Source organism: Stigmatopora argus, chromosome 21 (genome assembly GCF_051989625.1).
Source record: "Stigmatopora argus isolate UIUO_Sarg chromosome 21, RoL_Sarg_1.0, whole genome shotgun sequence".
NCBI lineage: Eukaryota > Metazoa > Chordata > Actinopteri > Syngnathiformes > Syngnathidae > Stigmatopora > Stigmatopora argus.
In genome coordinates, this window is record NC_135407.1 from 1,798,357 (window position 1) to 1,825,658 (window position 27,302).

At 32.8% G+C, this 27,302-nt stretch overlaps 3 protein-coding genes across 6 annotated transcripts in view; 2 read left to right on the top strand and 1 right to left on the bottom strand.

Moving 5' to 3' along the window:
- Positions 1-2,505: 2,505 nt before the first annotated feature.
- On the top strand, positions 2,506-4,629 carry LOC144067479 (uncharacterized). Its single transcript, XM_077591288.1, has 10 exons — positions 2,506-2,538; positions 2,624-2,681; positions 2,754-2,810; positions 2,880-2,981; positions 3,043-3,133; positions 3,207-3,329; positions 3,993-4,081; positions 4,148-4,237; positions 4,300-4,427; positions 4,498-4,629. Exons 1-9 carry the CDS (start codon positions 2,506-2,508, stop codon positions 4,344-4,346), a joined length of 690 nt encoding a protein of 229 aa, XP_077447414.1. The 3' UTR covers positions 4,347-4,427; positions 4,498-4,629.
- LOC144067480 (semaphorin-6D-like) lies at positions 4,529-26,610 on the top strand. Its single transcript, XM_077591290.1, has 10 exons — positions 4,529-4,629; positions 4,706-4,861; positions 5,184-5,411; positions 5,480-5,620; positions 5,689-5,766; positions 24,945-25,000; positions 25,069-25,122; positions 25,184-25,425; positions 25,502-25,618; positions 25,697-26,610. Exons 1-10 carry the CDS (start codon positions 4,529-4,531, stop codon positions 26,336-26,338), a joined length of 1,815 nt encoding a protein of 604 aa, XP_077447416.1. The 3' UTR covers positions 26,339-26,610.
- LOC144066959 (major histocompatibility complex class I-related protein 1-like) overlaps positions 5,908-27,302 on the bottom strand; it is a 28,558-nt gene continuing 7,163 nt past the window's right edge. Inside the window, exons 7-9 of one of the 4 annotated variants that reach the window (XR_013297799.1) lie at positions 6,769-6,865; positions 6,304-6,379; positions 6,066-6,237 (exon numbers count right to left, since the gene is read on the bottom strand). The gene's annotated coding sequence lies outside the window, so the exon portion shown is untranslated. Of the gene's footprint in view, positions 5,925-6,065; positions 6,380-6,515; positions 6,866-27,302 lie in introns of those variants that run through there. The other 3 variants (XR_013297798.1, XR_013297797.1, XM_077590395.1) reach the window with 3 other exon arrangements.

Sequence of the window (27,302 nt, forward strand, 5' to 3'; positions counted from 1 at the left end):
TGTCGTTTTTTAAAGAAAAAAAGCCTTACTATACTATGTCGTTTTTTAAAGAAAAAAGCCTAACTATACTATGTCGTTTTTTAAGAAAAAAAGCCTACTATACTATGTCGTTTTTTAAGAAAAAAGCCATACTATACTATGTCGTTTTTAGGAGAAAAAAAGCCTTACTATACTATGTCGTTTTCTAAATAAAAAAGCCTTACTATACTATGTAGTTTTTTAAGAAAAAAAGCCTTACTATACTATGTCGTTTTTTAAGAAAAAAAGCCTTACTATACTATGTCATTTTTTAAGAAAAAAAGCCTTACTATACTATGTCATTTTTTAAAGAAAAAAAGCCTTACTATACTATGTCGTTTTTTACAAAAAAAAGCCTTACTATACTATGTCGTTTTTTAAGAAAAAAAGCCTTACTATACTATGTCATTTTTTAAAGAAAAAAAGCCTTACTATACTATGTCGTTTTTTAAATAAAAAAGCCTTACTATACTAGGTCGTTTTTAAGAAAAAAAGCCTTGCTATACTATGTTGTTTTTTTAAGAAAAAAAGCCTTACTATACTATGTCGTTTTTAGGGGGGAAAAGCCTTACTATACTATGTCATTTTTTAAGAAAAAAAGCCTTACTATACTATGTCGTTTTTTAAAGAAAAAAAGCCTTACTATACTATGTCGTTTTTTAAAGAAAAAAGCCATACTATACTATGTCGTTTTTTAAGAAAAAAGCCATACTATACTATGTCGTTTTTAGGAGAAAAAAAAGCCTTACTATACTATGTCGTTTTTTAAAGAAAAAAGCCTAACTATACTATGTCGTTTTTTAAGAAAAAAAGCCTTACTATACTATGTCGTTTTTTAAGAAAAAAGCCATACTATACTATGTCGTTTTTAGGGGGAAAAAGCCTTACTATACTATGTCATTTTTTAAGAAAAAAAGCCTTACTATACTATGTCGTTTTTTAAGAAAAAAAGCCTTACTATACTATGTTGTTTTTTAAGAAAAAAAGCCTTACTATACTATGTCGTTTTTAGGGGGAAAAAGCCTTACTATACTATGTCGTTTTTTAAAGAAGAAAGCCTTACTATACTATGTCGTTTTTAGGATAAAAGCTTTACTATACTATGTCATTTTTTAAGAAAAAAAGTCTTACTATACTATGTCGTTTTTTTAAATAAAAAAGCCTTACTATACTATGTCGTTTTTTAAAGAAAAAAGCCTAACTATACTATGTCGTTTTTTAAGAAAAAAAGCCTTACTATACTATGTCGTTTTTTAAGAAAAAAGCCATACTATACTATGTCGTTTTTAGGAGAAAAAAAAGCCTTACTATACTATGTCGTTTTTTAAAGAAAAAAGCCTAACTATACTATGTCGTTTTTTTAAGAAAAAAAGCCTTACTATACTATGTCGTTTTTTAAGAAAAAAGCCATACTATACTATGTCGTTTTTAGGGGGGAAAAGCCTTACTATACTATGTCATTTTTTAAGAAAAAAAGCCTTACTATACTATGTCGTTTTTTAAGAAAAAAAGCCTTACTATACTATGTTGTTTTTTAAGAAAAAAAGCCTTACTATACTATGTCGTTTTTAGGGGGAAAAAGCCTTACTATACTATGTCATTTTTTAAGAAAAAAAGTCTTACTATACTATGTCGTTTTTTTAAATAAAAAAGCCTTACTATACTATGTCGTTTTTTAAAGAAAAAAGCCTAACTATACTATGTCGTTTTTTAAGAAAAAAAGCCTTACTATACTATGTCGTTTTTTAAGAAAAAAGCCATACTATACTATGTCGTTTTTAGGAGAAAAAAAAGCCTTACTATACTATGTCGTTTTTTAAAGAAAAAAGCCTAACTATACTATGTCGTTTTTTAAGAAAAAAAGCCTTACTATACTATGTCGTTTTTTAAGAAAAAAGCCATACTATACTATGTCGTTTTTAGGGGGGAAAAGCCTTACTATACTATGTCATTTTTTAAGAAAAAAAGCCTTACTATACTATGTCGTTTTTAAGAAAAAAAGCCTTACTATACTATGTTGTTTTTTAAGAAAAAAAGCCTTACTATACTATGTCGTTTTTAGGGGGAAAAAGCCTTACTATACTATGTCATTTTTTAAGAAAAAAAGTCTTACTATACTATGTCGTTTTTTAAAGAAAAAAAGCCTTACTATACCATGTCGTTTTTTACCCTTTCAGTGCCGTCAACGACGGCCAACTCTTAAAAACTACATTGAAATTACATAACTTTTCTGTTTCTCTAAATCATTTCTTAGTTGTTAAATGAGCCCAAAATGGATTTTTCAATTCATTCATTTAATTTACAAATATTTACACGTTTTTATCTATTGCCTATCACAAAATACGTGAGGGTAAAACTAATTCTACAAATGGGGCCTCAAAATATTGACCCAGGGTCCGCAAACTGACCCCCGAGCCTTACGTTTGAGACCATTGTCCTATATCACTGTAATAAAAATTTAAGAAAAGATAAGTCATGCATGATAATATGAATTTGACGCCCAAGCTGTTTGAATTGGAGGTTTTTTTTTTTTTTTTTCATTCGCTGCCAACCCCCCCACTTCGAACGGATTGGACGTCCATCGCTGTGTGTTTTTGTCCCGCAGGGATCACGTGTTTGCGGTCAACCTGTCGACGGCGGCGGACGCTTTCGTCCCTCAGATGGTAAGTCCGCTCCGTCGTGTCGTCGCCACTTGGAATGTTGCGTGATGTCACTTCCTGTCTTCCCCCTTCCAGAACCTGACGTGGCGTTCCACCGACGTCAGCAAGTGCGCCGTGCGCGGGAAGAACAACGTAAGTTCCCAAAAGATCACCCGGGCGGACTTTGCGGCGTTCAGCTCGCCATCTTTTGACCTTTTTCAGGACGAGTGCTACAATCACATCAAAGTTTTAGTGGCGCGCGACGACGAGACGCTCTTCGTCTGCGGCACCAACGCTTTCGACCCGGCGTGTCGCCATTACAAGGTAGTCCTCGACCGCGCCCCCCCGGAGGCGGAGCTTGACCCGACCCGGTTTTGGTCGGCAGACGCGCACGTTGGAGCAGGTGGGCTCGGCGTTGCCGGGTCAGGCGCGCTGCCCCTTCGAGTCGGGACAGTCCAACGCCGCCACCTTCGCCGGTAAGCCCCTCCCCCCCGCTCGGCTTTCCGCCATTTTGCCGCACGCTCACGCCACACCGCCGTTCGGCGACAGGCGGAGACTTCTACTCGGCCACCGTGACGGACTTCCTGGCCAGCGACGCCGTCATCTACCGCAGCCTTGGAGACGAGCGCCCCGTCCTGAGGACCGTCAAGTACGACTCCAAGTGGTTACGAGGTGCGCCCGTCCGATTTTTGAAACAAGTTGGTCACTAGTGCACGTGCGATTCATTTGAAGTGGAAATAGCAGAAAATGTTAGCCTAGGAGATTTTGACAAATCGAAGGGAGGTCGCCAGATGAAATCGTGACAATATTTAAAGCTTTTTAACGACATTTGCAACAATTCGAAAGTCCTAAATCGTAAGAAAAATACTTACTATATTATGTCGGTTTTTTTACGAAAAAAGCCTTACTATACTATGTCGTTTTTAAAAGAAAAAAGCCTAACTATACTATGTCGGTTTTTAAGAAAAAAGCCTAACTATACTGTCGTTTTTTTTTTAAGAAAAAAGCCTTACTATACTATGTCGTTTTTTAAGAAAAAAGCCTTACTATACTATGTCGTTTTTAAAAGAAAAAAGCCTAACTATACTATGTCGGTTTTTAAGAAAAAAAGCCTTACTATACTATGTCGTTTTTTCTCGACCGTGATTCTAAAGAATGTAAACATTGGTAAAACTCCTGAACCCTATAAAAAATGCAATGTTAAAATTCAAATGGATTGAATCTTACGAAATTTAATGTAAAAATCAAATAATCCATTTTTAAAAAATCACTATATAATTTGAATTCAGGTTGACATTGGGTTACTTCCTGTTGATACATGAAATGACTTTGCAGAGCCTCGTTTCCTGCACGCCATCGACTACGGGAGCCACGTCTACTTCTTCTTGAGCGAGATCGCCATCGAGTACACGGCTCTGGGAAAGGTACGTATCCGCCGGCTGAACCTCCGGCGACCCCCCTGACCGCCCGTCACCCTTTTCTACGGGCAGGTGGTCTTTTCTCGGGTGGCCAGGGTGTGCAAGAACGACAACGGCGGCTCGCCGAGAGTCCTGGACAAACACTGGACGTCGTTTCTCAAGGTGAGCCGTGACGTCGGCGCCGCGTCCCCACGCGAGTCGTCACGCCGATGGTGTCCCGTCAGGCTCGTCTGAACTGCTCGCTCCCCGGAGATTCTCTCTTCTACTTTGACGTCCTCCAATCGCTGACCGACGTGGTGCAGATCAACGGACGGCCCGCCGTGCTGGCCATCTTCACCACGCAGGCTAACAGGCGAGCGCTAAGCTAAACCAAGCGGCCGGACGTATAGCTAACGGCCTCTTTGCCTTTTTTTCCCCCCCAGCATCCCCGGCTCGGCCGTCTGCGCCTTCTACATGGACGACGTGGAGAAAGCCTTCGACGGGAAGTTCAAGGAACAACGAGGCGGCGACGCCTCCTGGACGGCCGTCTCCGACCGCGCCGTGCCCAGGCCGAGGTGAGCGTCCGCTCGGGAGGGAGGGAGGGAGGGAGGCTAAGACGTTCCGCTCAAATGCGCCCCCGTCTCCAATCAGGCCCGGCTCGTGCGCCGGCGAAGGCCCCGCGGCCGACTTTGAATCTTCCTCGGATTTCCCGGACGAGACGCTGGCGTTTGTCAAGTCCTTCCCGCTGGTGGACGAGGCCGTGCTCGCCGTCAACCGCCGCCCATTATACACGCGCACCGCCAGCAGGTAAGAACACGTGACATGCTTGACTAGCAGTGGTGGAAAAAGTTTACTTTACTGATGTTTAACTCATGGAAAAGTACTATTACACTGATTACATTTTGCGTGGGTAACCACAATGGTGTTATTTGATACATTGAGGTTTTACAATGTAAAGTACTGCTGTGTAAAAATCTATTCAAGAAGTCAATAATTACTCAAAAGTACCTGTAAAAAAAATCTACCCAAGTAACAGTACAGGTTTAAAAAATCTACGCAAATAAGTACTGTTGTTGTATTGGTTAAATTTAGCTCAAGTAAAAGAGCTGCTGTAAAAGTACTGTTAAAGAGAGGAAGTGATTTCTACAGTCATCCCTAAAAACATTGTCTTCCTGCATTTTAGATCCAAGCTGACGCGGATCGCGGCGGATGTATCAGCGGGACCCCGCAAGGAGCGCACGGTGGTCTTCCTGGGTTCCGAGGACGGACGGGTGGCCAAGGTGCTGCTGGCCACGCGGCCCGACGACGCCTGGCGATCCGAACTCTTGGAGGATATCCGTGTCTACGACCCAGAAAAGTGAGAAGCCTTTCCATCACGCCGCCGCCGCCGCTGCCTTCTTCCCACTGACCCGGCGGTCTTCTCAGGTGCGACCCGGGCTCGGAGGAGGACCGGCGGGTTTTGGGTCTGGAGCTGGACAAGGAGCACCACGCCCTCTTCGTGGCGTTCAGCAGCTGCCTTCTGCGCGTGCCGCTAAGCCGATGCGCGCGACACGGCGCCTGCAAGAGGTCAGGAGAACGCCGTCCGGGCCTCTGGCCATCCGGCACCTTTTCACAATAATAGCCTTCATTCTCAGGTCGTGCTTGGCCTCACGCGACCCCTACTGCATCTGGCTACGCACGGGAACGTGTGCCGACATGGCGCCCGGATTTAAGTAAGTGCCACTTCCTGAATAGAGCGATGTTTCTAAAAGTGCCAGGCAAAGATATTGACTAACATTTTGCTTCTAATCATTAGGAATTTTCACTTACATTAAACCTTACCCAAGAGATTCACATTTCAGAAATTGTCATTCTTTTAACAAATAAAAGCCTTACCAGATTTAGTCATCTCTCATCTCATTTACTGAACCACTTTATCTTCATTAGGGTTGCTGGGGGTGCTGGAGCCTATCCCAGCTGCCAGAGGTGGGGGACACCTGTAATCAGTGACTAGCCAAAAACAGGGCACAAGGAGACTGATAACCATTCACACACACCCATACCCAGGGGCAATTTACAATGTCCAATCAGCCTACCATGCATGTTTTTGGAACGTGGAAGGACACTGGAGTACCCAGAGGAAACCCACGCAGGACATGCAAACTTCACACAAGTAGACATGGCTGCAGATGTCCACGTTTTCACTTTAAAAAAATAGTGGGACAAGTTAGATAGTCAGTCTGTGCAAGAATATGGAGGTGGGGAGAAACCTTAGCTCAAGTGGTTGGGTACTGGCTCGCCACGCAAAGGGTAGTGGCTCAAACTTCGCAGCTGCTGATGTTCTTACTTAAAAAATAGTAGGACACACACAAGCTTACAATTGAGTTCCTTTTGAAGAAAATAAGCCGTACTATACTATGTCTTTTTTTTTTTATAGGCCTTACTATACATGGTCATTTTTTTTATAGAAAGAAAGGCTAACTAACTATACATGGTCATTTTTTAATAAATAAAAACCTTACTATACATGGTCATTTTTTAATTAAACAAGGCCTTACTATATATACATTTTTTAAAAGGGCCTTACTATACATGGTCATTTTTCTTTAAGAAAACGGCCTTACTAATCTTAGTCATTTTTTAAGGGGAAAAAAGCCTTACTATACATGGTCATTTTTCTTTAAGAAAACGGCCTTACTAATCTTAGTCATTTTTTAAGGGGAAAAAAGCCTTACTATACATGATCTTCTTGTGATCTGCGATCGGCTGGCCACCGGTTCAGAAGGTCCCCCGCCTCTGGCCCGGACACAGCTGGGATTGGATCCAACGACCCTAATGAGAAAAAAGCATTTCAGAAAATGAGAGAGTGAGCCTTACTATCCATGGTCATTTTTCTTAAACCTTACTATTCTTAGTCATTTTTAACAAATAAAAGCCTTACTATACATGGTTGTTGTTTTTTTAAAGAAAAAAATGCCTTACTATACTATCTCGTTTTTTTACGAAAAAAGCCTTACTATACTATGTCGTTTTTAAAGAAAAAAGCCTTGCTATACTATGTTGTTTTTTAAGAAAAAAAGCCTTACTATACTATGTCGTTTTTTAAGGAAAAAAAGCCTTACTATACTATGTCGTTTAAGAAAAAAAGCCTTACTATACTATGTCGTTTTTTAAGGAAAAAAAAGCCTTACTATACTATGTCGTTTTTTAAGAAAAAAAAGCCTTACTATACTATGTTGTTTTTTAAGAAAAAAAGCCTTACTATACTATGTCGTTTTTTTAAGGAAAAAAAAGCCTTACTATACATGGTTGTTTTTAACGAAAAAAAAGCCTTACTATACTATGTCGTTTTTTAAGAAAAAAAGCCTTACTATACTATGTCGTTTTTTAAGAAAAAAAGCCTTACTATACTATGTCGTTTTTTAGGAAAAAAAGCCTTACTATACTATGTCGTTTTTTAGGAAAAAAAGCCTTACTATACTATGTCGTTTTTTAAGGGGAAAAAAAGCCTTACTATACTATGTCGTTTTTTAAGAAAAAAAGCCTTACTATACTATGTCGTTTAAGAAAAAAAGCCTTACTATACTATGTTGTTTTTTAAGAAAAGAAGCCTTACTATACTATGTCGTTTTTTAAGGAAAAAAAGCCTTACTATACTATGTTGTTTCTTAATAAGAAAGCCTTACTATACTATGTCGTTTTTTAAGAAAAAAAGCCTTACTATACTATGTCGTTTTTTACGAAAAAAAGCCTTACTATACTATGTCCTTTTTTACGAGAGAAAAAAGCCTTACTATACTATGTCGTTTTTTACCAAAAAAAAGCCTTACTATACTGTCGTTTTTTAAGAAAAAAAAAGCCTTACTATACATGGTTGTTTTTAACGAAAAAAAAGCCTTACTATACTATGTCGTTTTTTAAGAAAAAAAGCCTTACTATACTATGTCGTTTTTTAAGAAAAAAAGCCTTACTATACTATGTCGTTTTTTAAGGAAAAAAAAGCCTTACTATACTGTCGTTTTTTAAGAAAAAAAGCCTTACTATACTATGTCGTTTAAGAAAAAAAGCCTTACTATACTATGTTGTTTTTTAAGAAAAAAAGCCTTACTATACTATGTCGTTTTTTAAGGAAAAAAAGCCTTACTATACTATGTCGTTTCTTAATAAGAAAGCCTTACTATACTATGTCGTTTTTTAAGAAAAAAAGCCTTACTATACTATGTCGTTTTTTAAGAAAAAAAGCCTTACTATACTATGTCGTTTTTTAAGAAAAAAAGCCTTACTATACTATGTCGTTTTTTAGGAAAAAAAGCCTTACTATACTATGTCGTTTTTTAAGAAAAAAAGCCTTACTATACTATGTCGTTTTTTAAGAAAAAAAGCCTTACTATACTATGTCGTTTTTTAAGAAAAAAAGCCTTACTATACTATGTTGTTTTTTAAGAAAAAAAGCCTTACTATACTATGTCGTTTTTTAAGAAAAAAAGCCTTACTATACTATGTCGTTTTTTAAGAAAAAAAGCCTTACTATACTATGTCGTTTTTTAAGAAAAAAAGCCTTACTATACTGTGTCGTTTTTTAAGGAAAAAAAAGCCTTACTATACTATGTCGTTTTTTAAGGAAAAAAAAGCCTTACTATACTATGTCGTTTTTTAAGGGAAAAAAAGCCTTACTATACTATGTCGTTTTTTAAGGGAAAAAAAGCCTTACTATACTATGTCGTTTAAGAAAAAAAGCCTTACTATACTATGTCGTTTTTTAAGGAAAAAAAAGCCTTACTATACTATGTCGTTTTTTAAGAAAAAAATCCTTACTATACTATGTCGTTTTTTTAAGGAAAAAAAAGCCTTACTATACATGGTTGTTTTTAACGAAAAAAAAGCCTTACTATACTATGTCGTTTTTTAAGAAAAAAAGCCTTACTATACTATGTCGTTTAAGAAAAAAAGCCTTACTATACTATGTCGTTTTTTAAGGAAAAAAAAGCCTTACTATACTATGTCGTTTTTTAAGAAAAAAATCCTTACTATACTATGTCGTTTTTTTAAGGAAAAAAAAGCCTTACTATACATGGTTGTTTTTAACGAAAAAAAAGCCTTACTATACTATGTCGTTTTTTAAGAAAAAAAGCCTTACTATACTATGTCGTTTTTTAAGAAAAAAAGCCTTACTATACTATGTCGTTTTTTAGGAAAAAAAGCCTTACTATAACTATGTCGTTTTTTAGGAAAAAAAGCCTTACTATACTATGTCGTTTTTTAAGGGAAAAAAAAGCCTTACTATACTATGTCGTTTTTTAAGAAAAAAAGCCTTACTATACTATGTCGTTTAAGAAAAAAAGCCTTACTATACTATGTTGTTTTTTAAGAAAAGAAGCCTTACTATACTCTGTCGTTTTTTAAGGAAAAAAAGCCTTACTATACTATGTCGTTTCTTAATAAGAAAGCCTTACTATACTATGTCGTTTTTTAAGAAAAAAAGCCTTACTATACTATGTCGTTTTTTACAAAAAAAAAGCCTTACTATACTGTCGTTTTTTAAGAAAAAAAAAGCCTTACTATACATGGTTGTTTTTAACGAAAAAAAAGCCTTACTATACTATGTCGTTTTTTTAAGAAAAAAAGCCTTACTATACTATGTCGTTTTTTAAGAAAAAAAGCCTTACTATACTATGTCGTTTTTTAAGGAAAAAAAAGCCTTACTATACTATGTCGTTTTTTAAGAAAAAAAAGCCTTACTATACTATGTCGTTTAAGAAAAAAAGCCTTACTATACTATGTTGTTTTTTAAGAAAAAAAGCCTTACTATACTATGTCGTTTTTTAAGGAAAAAAAGCCTTACTATACTATGTCGTTTCTTAATAAGAAAGCCTTACTATACTATGTCGTTTTTTAAGAAAAAAAGCCTTACTATACTATGTCGTTTTTTACGAAAAAAAGCCTTACTATACTATGTCCTTTTTTACGAGAGAAAAAAGCCTTACTATACTATGTCGTTTTTTACAAAAAAAAAGCCTTACTATACATGGTTGTTTTTAACGAAAAAAAAGCCTTACTATACTATGTCGTTTTTTAAGAAAAAAAGCCTTACTATACTATGTCGTTTTTTAAGAAAAAAAGCCTTACTATACTATGTCGTTTTTTAAGGAAAAAAAGCCTTACTATACTATGTCGTTTTTTAAGAAAAAAAGCCTTACTATACTATGTCGTTTAAGAAAAAAAGCCTTACTATACTATGTCGTTTTTTAAGAAAAAAAGCCTTACTATACTATGTCGTTTTTTAAGAAAAAAAGCCTTACTATACTATGTCGTTTTTTAAGAAAAACAGCCTTACTATACTATGTCGTTTTTTAAGAAAAAAAGCCTTACTATACTATGTCGTTTAAGAAAAAAAGCCTTACTATACTATGTTGTTTTTTAAGAAAAAAAGCCTTACTATACTATGTCGTTTTTTAAGAAAAAAAGCCTTACTATACTATGTCGTTTCTTAATAAGAAAGCCTTACTATACTATGTCGTTTTTTAAGAAAAAAAGCCTTACTATACTATGATGTTTTTTAAGAAAAAAAGCCTTACTATACTATGTCGTTTTTTAAGGAAAAAAAGCCTTACTATACTATGTCGTTTCTTAATAAGAAAGCCTTACTATACTATGTCGTTTTTTAAGAAAAAAAGCCTTACTATACTATGTCGTTTTTTACGAGAAAAAAAAGCCTTACTATACTATGTCCTTTTTTACGAGAGAAAAAAGCCTTACTATACTATGTCGTTTTTTAAGAAAAAAATCCTTACTATACATGGTTGTTTTTAACGAAAAAAAAGCCTTACTATACTATGTCGTTTTTTTAAGAAAAAAAGCCTTACTATACTATGTCGTTTTTTTAAGGAAAAAAAAGCCTTACTATACATGGTTGTTTTTAACGAAAAAAAAGCCTTACTATACTATGTCGTTTTTTAAGAAAAAAAGCCTTACTATACTATGTCGTTTTTTAAGAAAAAAAGCCTTACTATACTATGTCGTTTTTTAGGAAAAAAAGCCTTACTATACTATGTCGTTTTTTAGGAAAAAAAGCCTTACTATACTATGTCGTTTTTTAAGGGGGAAAAAAGCCTTACTATACTATGTCGTTTTTTAAGAAAAAAAGCCTTACTATACTATGTCGTTTAAGAAAAAAAGCCTTACTATACTATGTTGTTTTTTAAGAAAAGAAGCCTTACTATACTATGTCGTTTTTTAAGGAAAAAAAGCCTTACTATACTATGTTGTTTCTTAATAAGAAAGCCTTACTATACTATGTCGTTTTTTAAGAAAAAAAGCCTTACTATACTATGTCGTTTTTTACGAAAAAAAGCCTTACTATACTATGTCCTTTTTTACGAGAGAAAAAAGCCTTACTATACTATGTCGTTTTTTACAAAAAAAAAGCCTTACTATACTGTCGTTTTTTAAGAAAAAAAAAGCCTTACTATACATGGTTGTTTTTAACGAAAAAAAAGCCTTACTATACTATGTCGTTTTTTAAGAAAAAAAGCCTTACTATACTATGTCGTTTTTTAAGAAAAAAAGCCTTACTATACTATGTCGTTTTTTAAGGAAAAAAAGCCTTACTATACTATGTCGTTTCTTAATAAGAAAGCCTTACTATACTATGTCGTTTTTTAAGAAAAAAAGCCTTACTATACTATGTCGTTTTTTAAGAAAAAAAGCCTTACTATACTATGTCGTTTTTTAAGAAAAAAAGCCTTACTATACTATGTCGTTTTTTAGGAAAAAAAGCCTTACTATACTATGTCGTTTTTTAAGAAAAAAAGCCTTACTATACTATGTCGTTTTTTAAGAAAAAAAGCCTTACTATACTATGTCGTTTTTTAAGAAAAAAAGCCTTACTATACTATGTTGTTTTTTAAGAAAAAAAGCCTTACTATACTATGTCGTTTTTTAAGAAAAAAAGCCTTACTATACTATGTCGTTTTTTAAGAAAAAAAGCCTTACTATACTATGTCGTTTTTTAAGAAAAAAAGCCTTACTATACTATGTCGTTTTTTAAGGAAAAAAAAGCCTTACTATACTATGTCGTTTTTTAAGGAAAAAAAAGCCTTACTATACTATGTCGTTTTTTAAGGGAAAAAAAGCCTTACTATACTATGTCGTTTTTTAAGGGAAAAAAAGCCTTACTATACTATGTCGTTTAAGAAAAAAAGCCTTACTATACTATGTCGTTTTTTAAGGAAAAAAAAGCCTTACTATACTATGTCGTTTTTTAAGAAAAAAATCCTTACTATACTATGTCGTTTTTTTAAGGGAAAAAAAGCCTTACTATACATGGTTGTTTTTAACGAAAAAAAAGCCTTACTATACTATGTCGTTTTTTAAGAAAAAAAGCCTTACTATACTATGTCGTTTAAGAAAAAAAGCCTTACTATACTATGTCGTTTTTTAAGAAAAAAAGCCTTACTATACTATGTCGTTTTTTAAGAAAAAAAGCCTTACTATACTATGTCGTTTTTTAAGAAAAACAGCCTTACTATACTATGTCGTTTTTTAAGAAAAAAAGCCTTACTATACTATGTCGTTTAAGAAAAAAAGCCTTACTATACTATGTTGTTTTTTAAGAAAAAAAGCCTTACTATACTATGTCGTTTTTTAAGAAAAAAAGCCTTACTATACTATGTCGTTTCTTAATAAGAAAGCCTTACTATACTATGTCGTTTTTTAAGAAAAAAAGCCTTACTATACTATGTTGTTTTTTAAGAAAAAAAGCCTTACTATACTATGTCGTTTTTTAAGGAAAAAAAGCCTTACTATACTATGTCGTTTCTTAATAAGAAAGCCTTACTATACTATGTCGTTTTTTAAGAAAAAAAGCCTTACTATACTATGTCGTTTTTTACGAAAAAAAAAGCCTTACTATACTATGTCCTTTTTTACGAGAGAAAAAAGCCTTACTATACTATGTCGTTTTTTAAGAAAAAAATCCTTACTATACATGGTTGTTTTTAACGAAAAAAAAGCCTTACTATACTATGTCGTTTTTTTAAGAAAAAAAGCCTTACTATACTATGTCGTTTTTTTAAGGAAAAAAAAGCCTTACTATACATGGTTGTTTTTAACGAAAAAAAAGCCTTACTATACTATGTCGTTTTTTAAGAAAAAAAGCCTTACTATACTATGTCGTTTTTTAAGAAAAAAAGCCTTACTATACTATGTCGTTTTTTAGGAAAAAAAGCCTTACTATACTATGTCGTTTTTTAGGAAAAAAAGCCTTACTATACTATGTCGTTTTTTAAGGGGAAAAAAAGCCTTACTATACTATGTCGTTTTTTAAGAAAAAAAGCCTTACTATACTATGTCGTTTAAGAAAAAAAGCCTTACTATACTATGTTGTTTTTTAAGAAAAGAAGCCTTACTATACTATGTCGTTTTTTAAGGAAAAAAAGCCTTACTATACTATGTTGTTTCTTAATAAGAAAGCCTTACTATACTATGTCGTTTTTTAAGAAAAAAAGCCTTACTATACTATGTCGTTTTTTACGAAAAAAAGCCTTACTATACTATGTCCTTTTTTACGAGAGAAAAAAGCCTTACTATACTATGTCGTTTTTTACAAAAAAAAAGCCTTACTATACTGTCGTTTTTTAAGAAAAAAAAAGCCTTACTATACATGGTTGTTTTTAACAAAAAAAAAGCCTTACTATACTATGTCGTTTTTTAAGAAAAAAAGCCTTACTATACTATGTTGTTTTTTTAAGAAAAAAAGCCTTACTATACTATGTCGTTTTTTAAGAAAAAAAGCCTTACTATACTATGTCGTTTTTTAAGAAAAAAAGCCTTACTATACTATGTCGTTTTTTACGAAAAAAAGCCTTACTATACTATGTCCTTTTTTACGAGAGAAAAAAGCCTTACTATACTATGTCGTTTTTTACAAAAAAAAGCCTTACTATACTATGTCGTTTTTGAAGAAAAAAAAGCCTTACTATACATGGTTGTTTTTAACGAAAAAAAAGCCTTACTATACTATGTCGTTTTTTAAGAAAAAAAGCCTTACTATACTATGTCGTTTTTTAAGAAAAAAAGCCTTACTATACTATGTCGTTTTTTAAGAAAAAAAGCCTTACTATACTATGTCGTTTTTTAAGAAAAAAAGCCTTACTATACTATGTCGTTTTTTAAGAAAAAAAGCCTTACTATACTATGTCGTTTTTTAAGAAAAAAAGCCTTACTATACTATGTTGTTTTTTAAGAAAAAAAGCCTTACTATACTATGTCGTTTTTTAAGGAAAAAAAAGCCTTACTATACTATGTCGTTTTTTAAGAAAAAAAGCCTTACTACACTATGTCGTTTAAGAAAAAAAGCCTTACTATACTATGTCGTTTTTTAAGGAAAAAAAAGCCTTACTATACTATGTCGTTTAAGAAAAAAAGCCTTACTATACTATGTCGTTTTTTAAGAAAAAAAGCCTTACTATACTATGTCGTTTTTTAAGGAAAAAAAAGCCTTACTATACTATGTCGTTTTTTAAGAAAAAAAGCCTTACTATACTATGTCGTTTAAGAAAAAAAGCCTTACTATACTATGTTGTTTTTTAAGAAAAAAAGCCTTACTATACTATGTCGTTTTTTAAGAAAAAAAGCCTTACTATACTATGTCGTTTTTTAAGAAAAAAAGCCTTACTATACTATGTCGTTTTTTAAGAAAAAAAGCCTTACTATACTATGTTGTTTTTTAAGAAAAAAAGCCTTACTATACTATGTCGTTTTTTAAGGAAAGAAAAGCCTTACTATACTATGTCGTTTTTTAAGAAAAAAAGCCTTACTATACTATGTCGTTTAAGAAAAAAAGCCTTACTATACTATGTCGTTTTTTAAGGAGAAAAAAAAGCCTTACTATACTATGTCGTTTTTTAAGAAAAAAAGCCTTACTATACTATGTCGTTTTTTAAGAAAAAAAGCCTTACTATACTATGTCGTTTTTTAAGAAAAAAAGCCTTACTATACTATGTCGTTTTTTAAGAAAAAAAGCCTTACTATACTATGTCGTTTTTTAAGAAAAAAAGCCTTACTATACTATGTTGTTTTTTAAGAAAAAAAGCCTTACTATACTATGTCGTTTTTTAAGGAAAAAAAAGCCTTACTATACTATGTCGTTTTTTAAGAAAAAAAGCCTTACTACACTATGTCGTTTAAGAAAAAAAGCCTTACTATACTATGTCGTTTTTTAAGGAAAAAAAAGCCTTACTATACTATGTCGTTTAAGAAAAAAAGCCTTACTATACTATGTCGTTTTTTAAGAAAAAAAGCCTTACTATACTATGTCGTTTTTTAAGGAAAAAAAAGCCTTACTATACTATGTCGTTTTTTAAGAAAAAAAGCCTTACTATACTATGTCGTTTAAGAAAAAAAGCCTTACTATACTATGTTGTTTTTTAAGAAAAAAAGCCTTACTATACTATGTCGTTTTTTAAGAAAAAAAGCCTTACTATACTATGTCGTTTTTTAAGAAAAAAAGCCTTACTATACTATGTCGTTTTTTAAGAAAAAAAGCCTTACTATACTATGTTGTTTTTTAAGAAAAAAAGCCTTACTATACTATGTCGTTTTTTAAGGAAAGAAAAGCCTTACTATACTATGTCGTTTTTTAAGAAAAAAAGCCTTACTATACTATGTCGTTTAAGAAAAAAAGCCTTACTATACTATGTCGTTTTTTAAGGAGAAAAAAAAGCCTTACTATACTATGTCGTTTTTTAAGAAAAAAAGCCTTCCTATACATGGTTGTTTTTAACGAAAAAAAAGCCTTACTATACTATGTCGTTTTTTTAAGAAAAAAAGCCTTACTATACTGTCGTTTTTTAAGAAAAAAAAGCCTTACTATACTATGTCGTTTTTTAAGAAAAAAAGCCTTACTATACTATGTCGTTTTTTAAGAAAAAAAGCCTTACTATACTATGTTGTTTTTTAAGAAAAAAAGCCTTACTATACTATGTCGTTTTTTAAGGAAAGAAAAGCCTTACTATACTATGTCGTTTTTTAAGAAAAAAAGCCTTACTATACTATGTCGTTTAAGAAAAAAAGCCTTACTATACTATGTCGTTTTTTAAGGAGAAAAAAAAGCCTTACTATACTATGTCGTTTTTTAAGAAAAAAAGCCTTCCTATACATGGTTGTTTTTAACGAAAAAAAAGCCTTACTATACTATGTCGTTTTTTTAAGAAAAAAAGCCTTACTATACTGTCGTTTTTTAAGAAAAAAAAGCCTTACTATACTATGTCGTTTTTTAAGAAAAAAAGCCTTACTATACTATGTCGTTTTTTAAGAAAAAAAGCCTTACTATACTATGTTGTTTTTTAAGGAAAAAAAGCCTTACTATACTATGTCGTTTTTTAAGAAAAAAAGCCTTACTATACTATGTCGTTTTTTAAGAAAAAAAGCCTTACTATACTATGTCGTTTAAGAAAAAAAGCCTTACTATACTATGTTGTTTTTTAAGAAAAAAAGCCTTACTATACTATGTCGTTTTTTAAGGAAAAAAAGCCTTACTATACTATGTCGTTTTTTAAGGAAAAAAAAGCCTTACTATACTATGTCGTTTTTTAAGAAAAAAAAGCCTTACTATACATGGTTGTTTTTAACGAAAAAAAAGCCTTACTATACTATGTCGTTTTTTTAAGAAAAAAAGCCTTACTATACTATGTCGTTTTTTAAGAAAAAAAGCCTTACTATACTATGTTGTTTTTTAAGAAAAAAAGCCTTACTATACTATGTCGTTTTTTAAGGAAAAAAAAGCCTTACTATACTATGTCGTTTTTTAAGAAAAAAAGCCTTACTATACTATGTCGTTTTTTAAGAAAAAAAGCCTTACTATACTATGTCGTTTTTTAAGAAAAAAAGCCTTACTATACTATGTTGTTTTTTAAGAAAAAAAGCCTTACTATACTATGTTGTTTTTTAAGAAAAAAAGCCTTACTATACTATGTCGTTTAAGAAAAAAAGCCTTACTATACTATGTCGTTTTTTAAGGAAAAAAAGCCTTACTATACTATGTCGTTTAAGAAAAAAAGCCTTACTATACTATGTCGTTTTTTAAGGAAAAAAAAGCCTTACTATACTATGTCGTTTTTTAAGAAAAAAAAGCCTTACTATACATGGTTGTTTTTAACGAAAAAAAAAGCCTTACTATACTATGTCGTTTTTTTAAGAAAAAAAGCCTTACTATACTATGTCGTTTTTTAAGAAAAAAAAGCCTTACTATACTATGTCGTTTTTTAAGAAAAAAAGCCTTACTATACTATGTCGTTTTTTAAGAAAAAAAGCCTTACTATACTATGTCGTTTTTTAAGAAAAAAAGCCTTACTATACTATGTTGTTTTTTAAGGAAAAAAAAAGCCTTACTATACTATGTCGTTTAAGAAAAAAAGCCTTACTATACTATGTCGTTTAAGAAAAAAAGCCTTACTATACTGTTGTTTTTTAAGAAAAAAAGCCTTACTATACTATGTTGTTTTTTAAGAAAAAAAAGCCTTACTATACTATGTCGTTTTTTAAGGAAAAAAAGCCTTACTATACTATGTCGTTTCTTAATAAGAAAGCCTTACTATACTATGTCGTTTTTTACGAAAAAAAGCCTTACTATACTATGTCCTTTTTTACGAGAGAAAAAAGCCTTACTATACTATGTCGTTTTTTACAAAAAAAAAGCCTTACTATACTATGTCGTTTTTTAAGAAAAAAAAGCCTTACTATACATGGTTGTTTTTAACGAAAAAAAAGCCTTACTATACTATGTCGTTTTTTAAGAAAAAAAGCCTTACTATACTATGTCGTTTTTTAAGAAAAAAAATCTTACTATACTATGTCGTTTTTTTAAGAAAAAAAGCCTTACTATACTATGTCGTTTAAGAAAAAAAGCCTTACTATACTATGTTGTTTTTTAAGAAAAAAAGCCTTACTATACTATGTCGTTTTTTAAGAAAAAAAGCCTTACTATACTATGTCGTTTTTTAAGAAAAAAAAAGCCTTACTATACTATGTCGTTTAAGAAAAAAAGCCTTACTATACTATGTTGTTTTTTAAGAGAAAAAGCCTTACTATACTATGTCGTTTTTTAAGGAAAGAAAAGCCTTACTATACTATGTCGTTTTTTAAGAAAAAAAGCCTTACTATACTATGTCGTTTAAGAAAAAAAGCCTTACTATACTATGTCGTTTAAGAAAAAAAGCCTTACTATACTATGTCGTTTTTTAAGGAAAAAAAGCCTTACTATACTATGTCGTTTCTTAATAAGAAAGCCTTACTATACTATGTCGTTTTTTAAGAAAAAAAGCCTTACTATACTATGTCGTTTTTTACGAAAAAAAGCCTTACTATACTATGTCCTTTTTTACGAGAGAAAAAAGCCTTACTATACTATGTCGTTTTTTAAGAAAAAAAAGCCTTACTATACATGGTTGTTTTTAACGGAAAAAAAGCCTTACTATACTATGTCGTTTTTTAAGAAAAAAAGCCTTACTATACTATGTCGTTTTTTAAGAAAAAAAGCCTTACTATACTATGTCGTTTTTTAAGAAAAAAAGCCTTACTATACTATGTCGTTTTTTAAGAAAAAAAGCCTTACTATACTATGTCGTTTTTTAAGAAAAAAGCCTTACTATACTATGTCGTTTTTTAAGAAGAAAAGCCTTACTATACTATGTCGTTTTTTAAGAAAAAAAGCCTTACTATACTATGTCGTTTTTTAAGGAAAAAAAAGCCTTACTATACTATGTCGTTTAACAAAAAAAAAGCCTTACTATACTATGTTGTTTTTTAAGAAAAAAAGCCTTACTATACTATGTCGTTTTTTAAGGAAAAAAAGCCTTACTATACTATGTCGTTTCTTAATAAGAAAGCCTTACTATACTATGTCCTTTTTTATGAGAAAAAAGCCTTACTATACTATGTCGTTTTTTACAAAAAAAAGCCTTACTATACTATGTCGTTTTTTACGAAAAAAAGCCTTACTATACTATGTCCTTTTTTACGAGAGAAAAAAGCCTTACTATACTATGTCGTTTTTTACAAAAAAAGCCTTACTATACTATGTCGTTTTTTAAGAAAAAAAAGCCTTACTATACATGGTTGTTTTTAACGGAAAAAAAGCCTTACTATACTATGTCGTTTTTTAAGAAAAAAAGCCTTACTATACTATGTCGTTTTTTAAGAAAAAAAGCCTTACTATACTATGTCGTTTTTTAAGAAAAAAAGCCTTACTATACTATGTCGTTTTTTAAGAAAAAAAGCCTTACTATACTATGTTGTTTTATAAGAAAAAAAGCCTTACTATACTATGTTGTTTTTTAAGAAAAAAAGCCTTACTATACTATGTCGTTTTTTAAGGAAAAAAAAGCCTTACTATACTATGTCGTTTTTTAAGAAAAAAAGCCTTACTTTACTATGTCGTTTAAGAAAAAAAGCCTTACTATACTATGTTGTTTTTTAAGAAAAAAAGCCTTACTATACTATGTCGTTTTTTAAGGAAAAAAAGCCTTACTATACTATGTCGTTTCTTAATAAGAAAGCCTTACTATACTGTCGTTTTTTAAGAAAAAAAGCCTTACTATACTATGTCGTTTTTTACGAAAAAAAGCCTTACTATACTATGTCCTTTTTTACGAGAGAAAAAAGCCTTACTATACTATGTCGTTTTTTACCAAAAAAAGCCTTACTATACTATGTCGTTTTTTAAGAAAAAAAAGCCTTACTATACATGGTTGTTTTTAACGAAAAAAAAGCCTTACTATACTATGTCGTTTTTTAAGAAAAAAAGCCTTCCTATACTATGTCGTTTTTTAAGAAAAAAAGCCTTACTATACTATGTCGTTTTTTAAGAAAAAAAGCCTTACTATACTATGTCGTTTTTTAAGAAAAAAAGCCTTACTATACTATGTTGTTTTTTAAGAAAAAAAGCCTTACTATACTGTGTCGTTTTTTAAGGAAAAAAAAGCCTTACTATACTATGTTGTTTTTTAAGAAAAAAAGCCTTACTATACTATGTCGTTTTTTAAGAAAAAAAGCCTTACTATACTATGTCGTTCAAGAAAAAAAGCCTTACTATACTATGTTGTTTTTTAAGAAAAAAAGCCTTACTATACTATGTCGTTTTTTAAGGAAAAGAAAGCCTTACTATACTATGTCGTTTTTTAAGAAAAAAAGCCTTACTATACTATGTCGTTTAAGAAAAAAAGCCTTACTATACTATGTCGTTTTTTAAGGAAAAAAAGCCTTACTATACTATGTCGTTAAAGAAAAAAAGCCTTACTATACTATGTCGTTTTTTAAGGAAAAAAAAGCCTTACTATACTATGTCGTTTTTTAAGAAAAAAAAGCCTTACTATACATGGTTGTTTTTAACGAAAAAAAAAGCCTTACTATACTATGTCGTTTTTTAAGAAAAAAAGCCTTACTATACTATGTCGTTTTTTAAGAAAAAAAGCCTTACTATACTATGTCGTTTTTTAAGAAAAAAAGCCTTACTATACTATGTTGTTTTTTAAGGAAAAAAAAAAGCCTTACTATACTATGTCGTTTAAGAAAAAAAGCCTTACTATACTATGTCGTTTAAGAAAAAAAGCCTTACTATACTGTTGTTTTTTAAGAAAAAAAGCCTTACTATACTATGTTGTTTTTTAAGAAAAAAAAGCCTTACTATACTATGTCGTTTTTTAAGGAAAAAAAGCCTTACTATACTATGTCGTTTCTTAATAAGAAAGCCTTACTATACTATGTCGTTTTTTACGAAAAAAAGCCTTACTATACTATGTCCTTTTTTACGAGAGAAAAAAGCCTTACTATACTATGTCGTTTTTTACAAAAAAAAGCCTTACTATACTATGTCGTTTTTTAAGAAAAAAAGCCTTACTATACATGGTTGTTTTTAACGAAAAAAAAGCCTTACTATACTATGTCGTTTTTTAAGAAAAAAAGCCTTACTATACTATGTCGTTTTTTAAGAAAAAAAGCCTTACTATACTATGTCGTTTTTTTAAGAAAAAAAGCCTTACTATACTATGTCGTTTTTTAAGAAAAAAAGCCTTACTATACTATGTTTTTTTTTAAGAAAAAAAGCCTTACTATACTATGTCGTTTTTTAAGAAAAAAAGCCTTACTATACTATGTCGTTTTTTAAGAAAAAAAGCCTTACTATACTATGTCGTTTAAGAAAAAAAGCCTTACTATACGATGTTGTTTTTTAAGAGAAAAAGCCTTACTATACTATGTCGTTTTTTAAGGAAAGAAAAGCCTTACTATACTATGTCGTTTTTTAAGAAAAAAAGCCTTACTATACTATGTCGTTTAAGAAAAAAAGCCTTACTATACTATGTCGTTTAAGAAAAAAAAATGTCGTTTTTTAAGGAAAAAAAGCCTTACTATACTATGTCGTTTCTTAATAAGAAAGCCTTACTATACTATGTCGTTTTTTAAGAAAAAAAGCCTTACTATACTATGTCGTTTTTTACGAAAAAAAGCCTTACTATACTATGTCCTTTTTTACGAGAGAAAAAAGCCTTACTATACTATGTCGTTTTTTACAAAAAAAAGCCTTACTATACCATGTCGTTTTTTAAGAAAAAAAAGCCTTACTATACATGGTTGTTTTTAACGGAAAAAAAGCCTTACTATACTATGTCGTTTTTTAAGAAAAAAAGCCTTACTATACTATGTCGTTTTTTAAGAAAAAAAGCCTTACTATACTATGTCGTTTTTTAAGAAAAAAAGCCTTACTATACTATGTCGTTTTTTAAGAAAAAAAGCCTTACTATACTATGTCGTTTTTTAAGAAAAAAAGCCTTACTATACTATGTCGTTTTTTAAGAAAAAAAGCCTTACTATACTATGTCGTTTTTTAAGAAGAAAAGCCTTACTATACTATGTCGTTTTTTAAGAAAAAAAGCCTTACTATACTATGTCGTTTTTTAAGAAAAAAAGCCTTACTATACTATGTCGTTTAAGAAAAAAAGCCTTACTATACTATGTTGTTTTTTAAGAAAAAAAGCCTTACTATACTATGTCGTTTTTTAAGGAAAAAAAGCCTTACTATACTATGTCGTTTTTTAATAAGAAAGCCTTACTATACTATGTCGTTTTTAAGAAAAAAAGCCTTACTATACTATGTCGTTTTTTACGAAAAAAAGCCTTACTATACTATGTCCTTTTTTTACGAGAGAAAAAAGCCTTACTATACTATGTCGTTTTTTACAAAAAAAGCCTTACTATACTATGTCGTTTTTTAAGAAAAAAAAGCCTTACTATACATGGTTGTTTTTAACGAAAAAAAAGCCTTACTATACTATGTCGTTTTTTAAGAAAAAAAGCCTTACTATACTATGTCGTTTTTTTAAGAAAAAAAGCCTTACTATACTATGTCGTTTTTTAAGAAAAAAAGCCTTACTATACTATGTCGTTTTTTAAGAAAAAAAGCCTTACTATACTATGTCGTTTTTTAAGAAAAAAAGCCTTACTATACTATGTCGTTTTTTTAAGAAAAAAAGCCTTACTATACTATGTCGTTTTTTAAGAAAAAAAGCCTTACTATACTATGTTTTTTTTTAAGAAAAAAAGCCTTACTATACTATGTCGTTTTTTAAGAAAAAAAGCCTTACTATACTATGTCGTTTTTTAAGAAAAAAAGCCTTACTATACTATGTCGTTTAAGAAAAAAAGCCTTACTATACGATGTTGTTTTTTAAGAGAAAAAGCCTTACTATACTATGTCGTTTTTTAAGGAAAGAAAAGCCTTACTATACTATGTCGTTTTTTAAGAAAAAAAGCCTTACTATACTATGTCGTTTAAGAAAAAAAGCCTTACTATACTATGTCGTTTAAGAAAAAAAGCCTTACTATACTATGTCGTTTTTTAAGGAAAAAAAGCCTTACTATACTATGTCGTTTCTTAATAAGAAAGCCTTACTATACTATGTCGTTTTTTAAGAAAAAAAGCCTTACTATACTATGTCGTTTTTTACGAAAAAAAGCCTTACTATACTATGTCCTTTTTTACGAGAGAAAAAAGCCTTACTATACTATGTCGTTTTTTACAAAAAAAAGCCTTACTATACCATGTCGTTTTTTAAGAAAAAAAAGCCTTACTATACATGGTTGTTTTTAACGGAAAAAAAGCCTTACTATACTATGTCGTTTTTTAAGAAAAAAAGCCTTACTATACTATGTCGTTTTTTAAGAAAAAAAGCCTTACTATACTATGTCGTTTTTTAAGAAAAAAAGCCTTACTATACTATGTCGTTTTTTAAGAAAAAAAGCCTTACTATACTATGTCGTTTTTTAAGAAAAAAAGCCTTACTATACTATGTCGTTTTTTAAGAAAAAAAGCCTTACTATACTATGTCGTTTTTTAAGAAGAAAAGCCTTACTATACTATGTCGTTTTTTAAGAAAAAAAGCCTTACTATACTATGTCGTTTTTTAAGAAAAAAAGCCTTACTATACTATGTCGTTTAAGAAAAAAAGCCTTACTATACTATGTTGTTTTTTAAGAAAAAAAGCCTTACTATACTATGTCGTTTTTTAAGGAAAAAAAGCCTTACTATACTATGTCGTTTTTTAATAAGAAAGCCTTACTATACTATGTCGTTTTTAAGAAAAAAAGCCTTACTATACTATGTCGTTTTTTACGAAAAAAAGCCTTACTATACTATGTCCTTTTTTTACGAGAGAAAAAAGCCTTACTATACTATGTCGTTTTTTACAAAAAAAGCCTTACTATACTATGTCGTTTTTTAAGAAAAAAAAGCCTTACTATACATGGTTGTTTTTAACGAAAAAAAAGCCTTACTATACTATGTCGTTTTTTAAGAAAAAAAGCCTTACTATACTATGTCGTTTTTTTAAGAAAAAAAGCCTTACTATACTATGTCGTTTTTTAAGAAAAAAAGCCTTACTATACTATGTCGTTTTTTAAGAAAAAAAGCCTTACTATACTATGTTGTTTTTTAAGGAAAAAAAGCCTTACTATACTATGTCGTTTTTTAAGAAAAAAAAAGCCTTACTATACTATGTCGTTTTTTAAGAAAAAAAGCCTTACTATACTATGTCGTTTAAGAAAAAAAAGCCTTACTATACTATGTTGTTTTTTAAGAAAACAAGCCTTACTATACGCTGTCGTTTTTTAAGGAAAAAAAGCCTTACTATACTATGTCGTTTCTTATCAAGAAAGCCTTACTATACTATGTCCTTTTTTTACGAGAGAAAAAAGCCTTACTATACTATGTCGTTTTTTTTACAAAAAAAAGCCTTACTATACTATGTCGTTTTTTAAGAAAAAAAAGCCTTACTATACATGGTTGTTTTTAACGAAAAAAAAGCCTTACTATACTATGTCGTTTTTTAAGAAAAAAAGCCTTACTATACTATGTCGTTTCTTAATAAGAAAGCCTTACTATACTATGTCGTTTTTTAAGAAAAAAAGCCTTACTATACTATGCCGTTTTTTACGAAAAAAAGCCTTACTATACTATGTCCTTTTTTACGAGAGAAAAAAGCCTTACTATACTATGTCGTTTTTTACAAAAAAAAAGCCTTACTATACTATGTCGTTTTTTTCACGAAAAAAAGCCTTACTATACTATGTTGTTTTTTAAGAAAAAAAAAGCCTTACTATACTAGAGTGGTGCTTCTCAAATGGCTACACGGAGTCCTTCTGGCGGTATGCAAAGAAATTGACTAACATTGTTCTTCTAATGTTTACTTACATTCAACTTTAACCAAAAGATTCACATTTAATCTTTGAGCAGTTCCTTTTCAAATGTTTTGAAACAACCTATGAGCGTACCATCATTAAGTCCATTCTTAAGCCTTTACAGTGCAACAATTCTATTCTTAGCGGGGGACTCACTCTTATTAACTGTCATTCTCGTCGGCAGGGCGGGTTTCGAGCAGGACATCGAGGGAGACCACGCCCACCTGGCCGCTTGTCACGGTGAGCCGCGGCGTCACGTGGTGTCGGCGCGCAAACCGTGACATTTTTTTTTGCCTTTTTGCCTGCAGCCGACCTCTCGGCGACGGCTCGTGACCGGGACGCGCCCGTCGACGCTGCCTACGGTAAGCCCCGCCTATCGCCGAGGCCCGACCGCCGTTGACGACAACCGTCCTATCATTTCAGGCGTGCGCGGCGCCGAGGGAGATCCCTCGTCTCACGTTCACTACACGCTGTTGCTGGCCTGCGCACTCGTAGCGTTCTCGCTAGGCGCCGTGTCGTCGGGCTTGGCCGTGTCGCGGTTCTGCGGGGGAGACGGCGACGCCCGCCACCACGGGAGCTTCAAAGACGCCGAGGCCCCGCTGCCGCGTTCCCTCTCCTTGCGCTCCTTGGCCAAAATGGACGGCCTTCTAGATGCCGCGCCCAAGGTGAGTGGGAAGTTTGGCATCCCAATCAAAAGGGCCATCAATGGCAACAAACCAGACACGTTTCCCACCCCCACAGGCGGACAAAGCGTGCCCCGAGACGTACGCGTCCTTCATCCCTGACGGGCCAGCGCCCGATTCCCCGTGCGCGCGACACCACCTCCCCGCGTCGGAGCCTCGGGTCAGCCTGACGCAGGTACGTCAGTTAGCGTTTGTTGCTAACGGGACGGACAAACGACAAACATTCCCGCACGGCGCCGTTCTGTCCCAACAGGTGGACGGCGAGCCAAACTCCTGTCTGGAATCGGGCATTGAGCAGAAGCAAAGCTCGGAGCGCCGCCCCACCCCCTCGACGCCCCCTGCCGTGTTCCCGGCCGCTCACCTTCCGGGCGACATGTCGGCGTTGAACGAGCTCCTGAGGCACATTCAGCAGGTCGGCGCTCAAGGGGGTGGGGGCATTCGGGTCCTGACGACCAACCCGGGGGGTCTCCGCCATCTTCATCAGAACAACAAGATGCAAGCCCATAGCTATTGCCAAGAACAGTTCTCCCGACCGCTACCGCTAAATGCTAACGGCGCAGCCTCGTGGCAAGAGGCGCTCCCGGAGTCGCCCGCCCGGCCCCGGGGCCCCGCCGTCGTCCCGCCACGCCACTACAGCTTTAACCGGCAGGGGGTGGCGCCGAGGCACTTATTGGCCAGAATGAACAGCAACGGCAGTAACAACAGACCCCCGGCCCGCCGCCAATCGACGGCGGTCTGCTTAACGCGGCAGCACAGCTACAGCGAAGGTGTGCGGCGTGCAAACGCCACCAACGCAGCGGCCGTGCGGCGCGCCGTCTCACTCAAGCCTAAAATACCGCCAAAACCGTCCTTCCTGCCCGAGGCCTCGCCTTGGCCCGCGGCAGGGGGGCGCTGACTCGTGATGCCGGCGGCCGGAAGCCCCCACAAACTCCAGCAATAAACAAGCAAGACAAGAGACTGTTTCTTGAATAATCCTAACTTTTTTCCCGAATTGTAAGCAAGTCTTTGTAACCGAAGCAGACTGAATGTGTCCTCTGACTGATGTTGACCGTGCAACAGCGCCCCCTAGCAGTCCAAACGTCAACTTGTAGCATTCCTTCTTATTTGTATGCTTAAGTTATTTACTAACGACGAATGACTGAATGTAAATAAAAATGCTTCATCTGGGCCAGTCTCATTAATCATTTATGTAACGTAGGAAAAAAACGCAATGCAATGCATTATTTCTGAAAAATAAGATGTACTGTATATTTCCTTAAAAATGACAATGAATACTAAGGCTTTTTTTAAACTATGAAACAATAAAGATTTTTTGCTACAAAAAAAGACCATGTAAAGTAAGACGTAGTTGCAAATAAACAACGTTTTGTTTAGTCGCTTTGGTCAGTATAGTGCTTTTTAAACACATAAAAACCATGTAAAATAAGGCTGTTTTTTATGTACGTAAACTAAGACATATTTACAAAAAGAAACGGTCATGGTTAGTAAGCAGTTAGTTTATTTTCACTGACTCAACCCAACCAAGTAAAGTAATGTTTTCTTTTTAAACTAAAACGCATCAATCTAAAAATAATGTTGATCTTTTTTAATACGACATTCATATTAACAACGCCTTTAGACCATGTACAACATATCCTAAGGCCTTTTTTACTTTTTTTGTTGATTTTTCAAAAGTTTGTACATTGAAAAAAGGCCATTCATGGCAATTAAAAGTTTTTAAAACATCACTATTTGTTTTGTGTTGCTAGGCTTTACAACAACGAAGAAAGTTTAGCCGGCAAATACAATCGACTGAATTTTAGCAATTTTTACTAAAATAGATTCATTGTTTGAGCCCTACGATCAAAACTAGCGTCAAC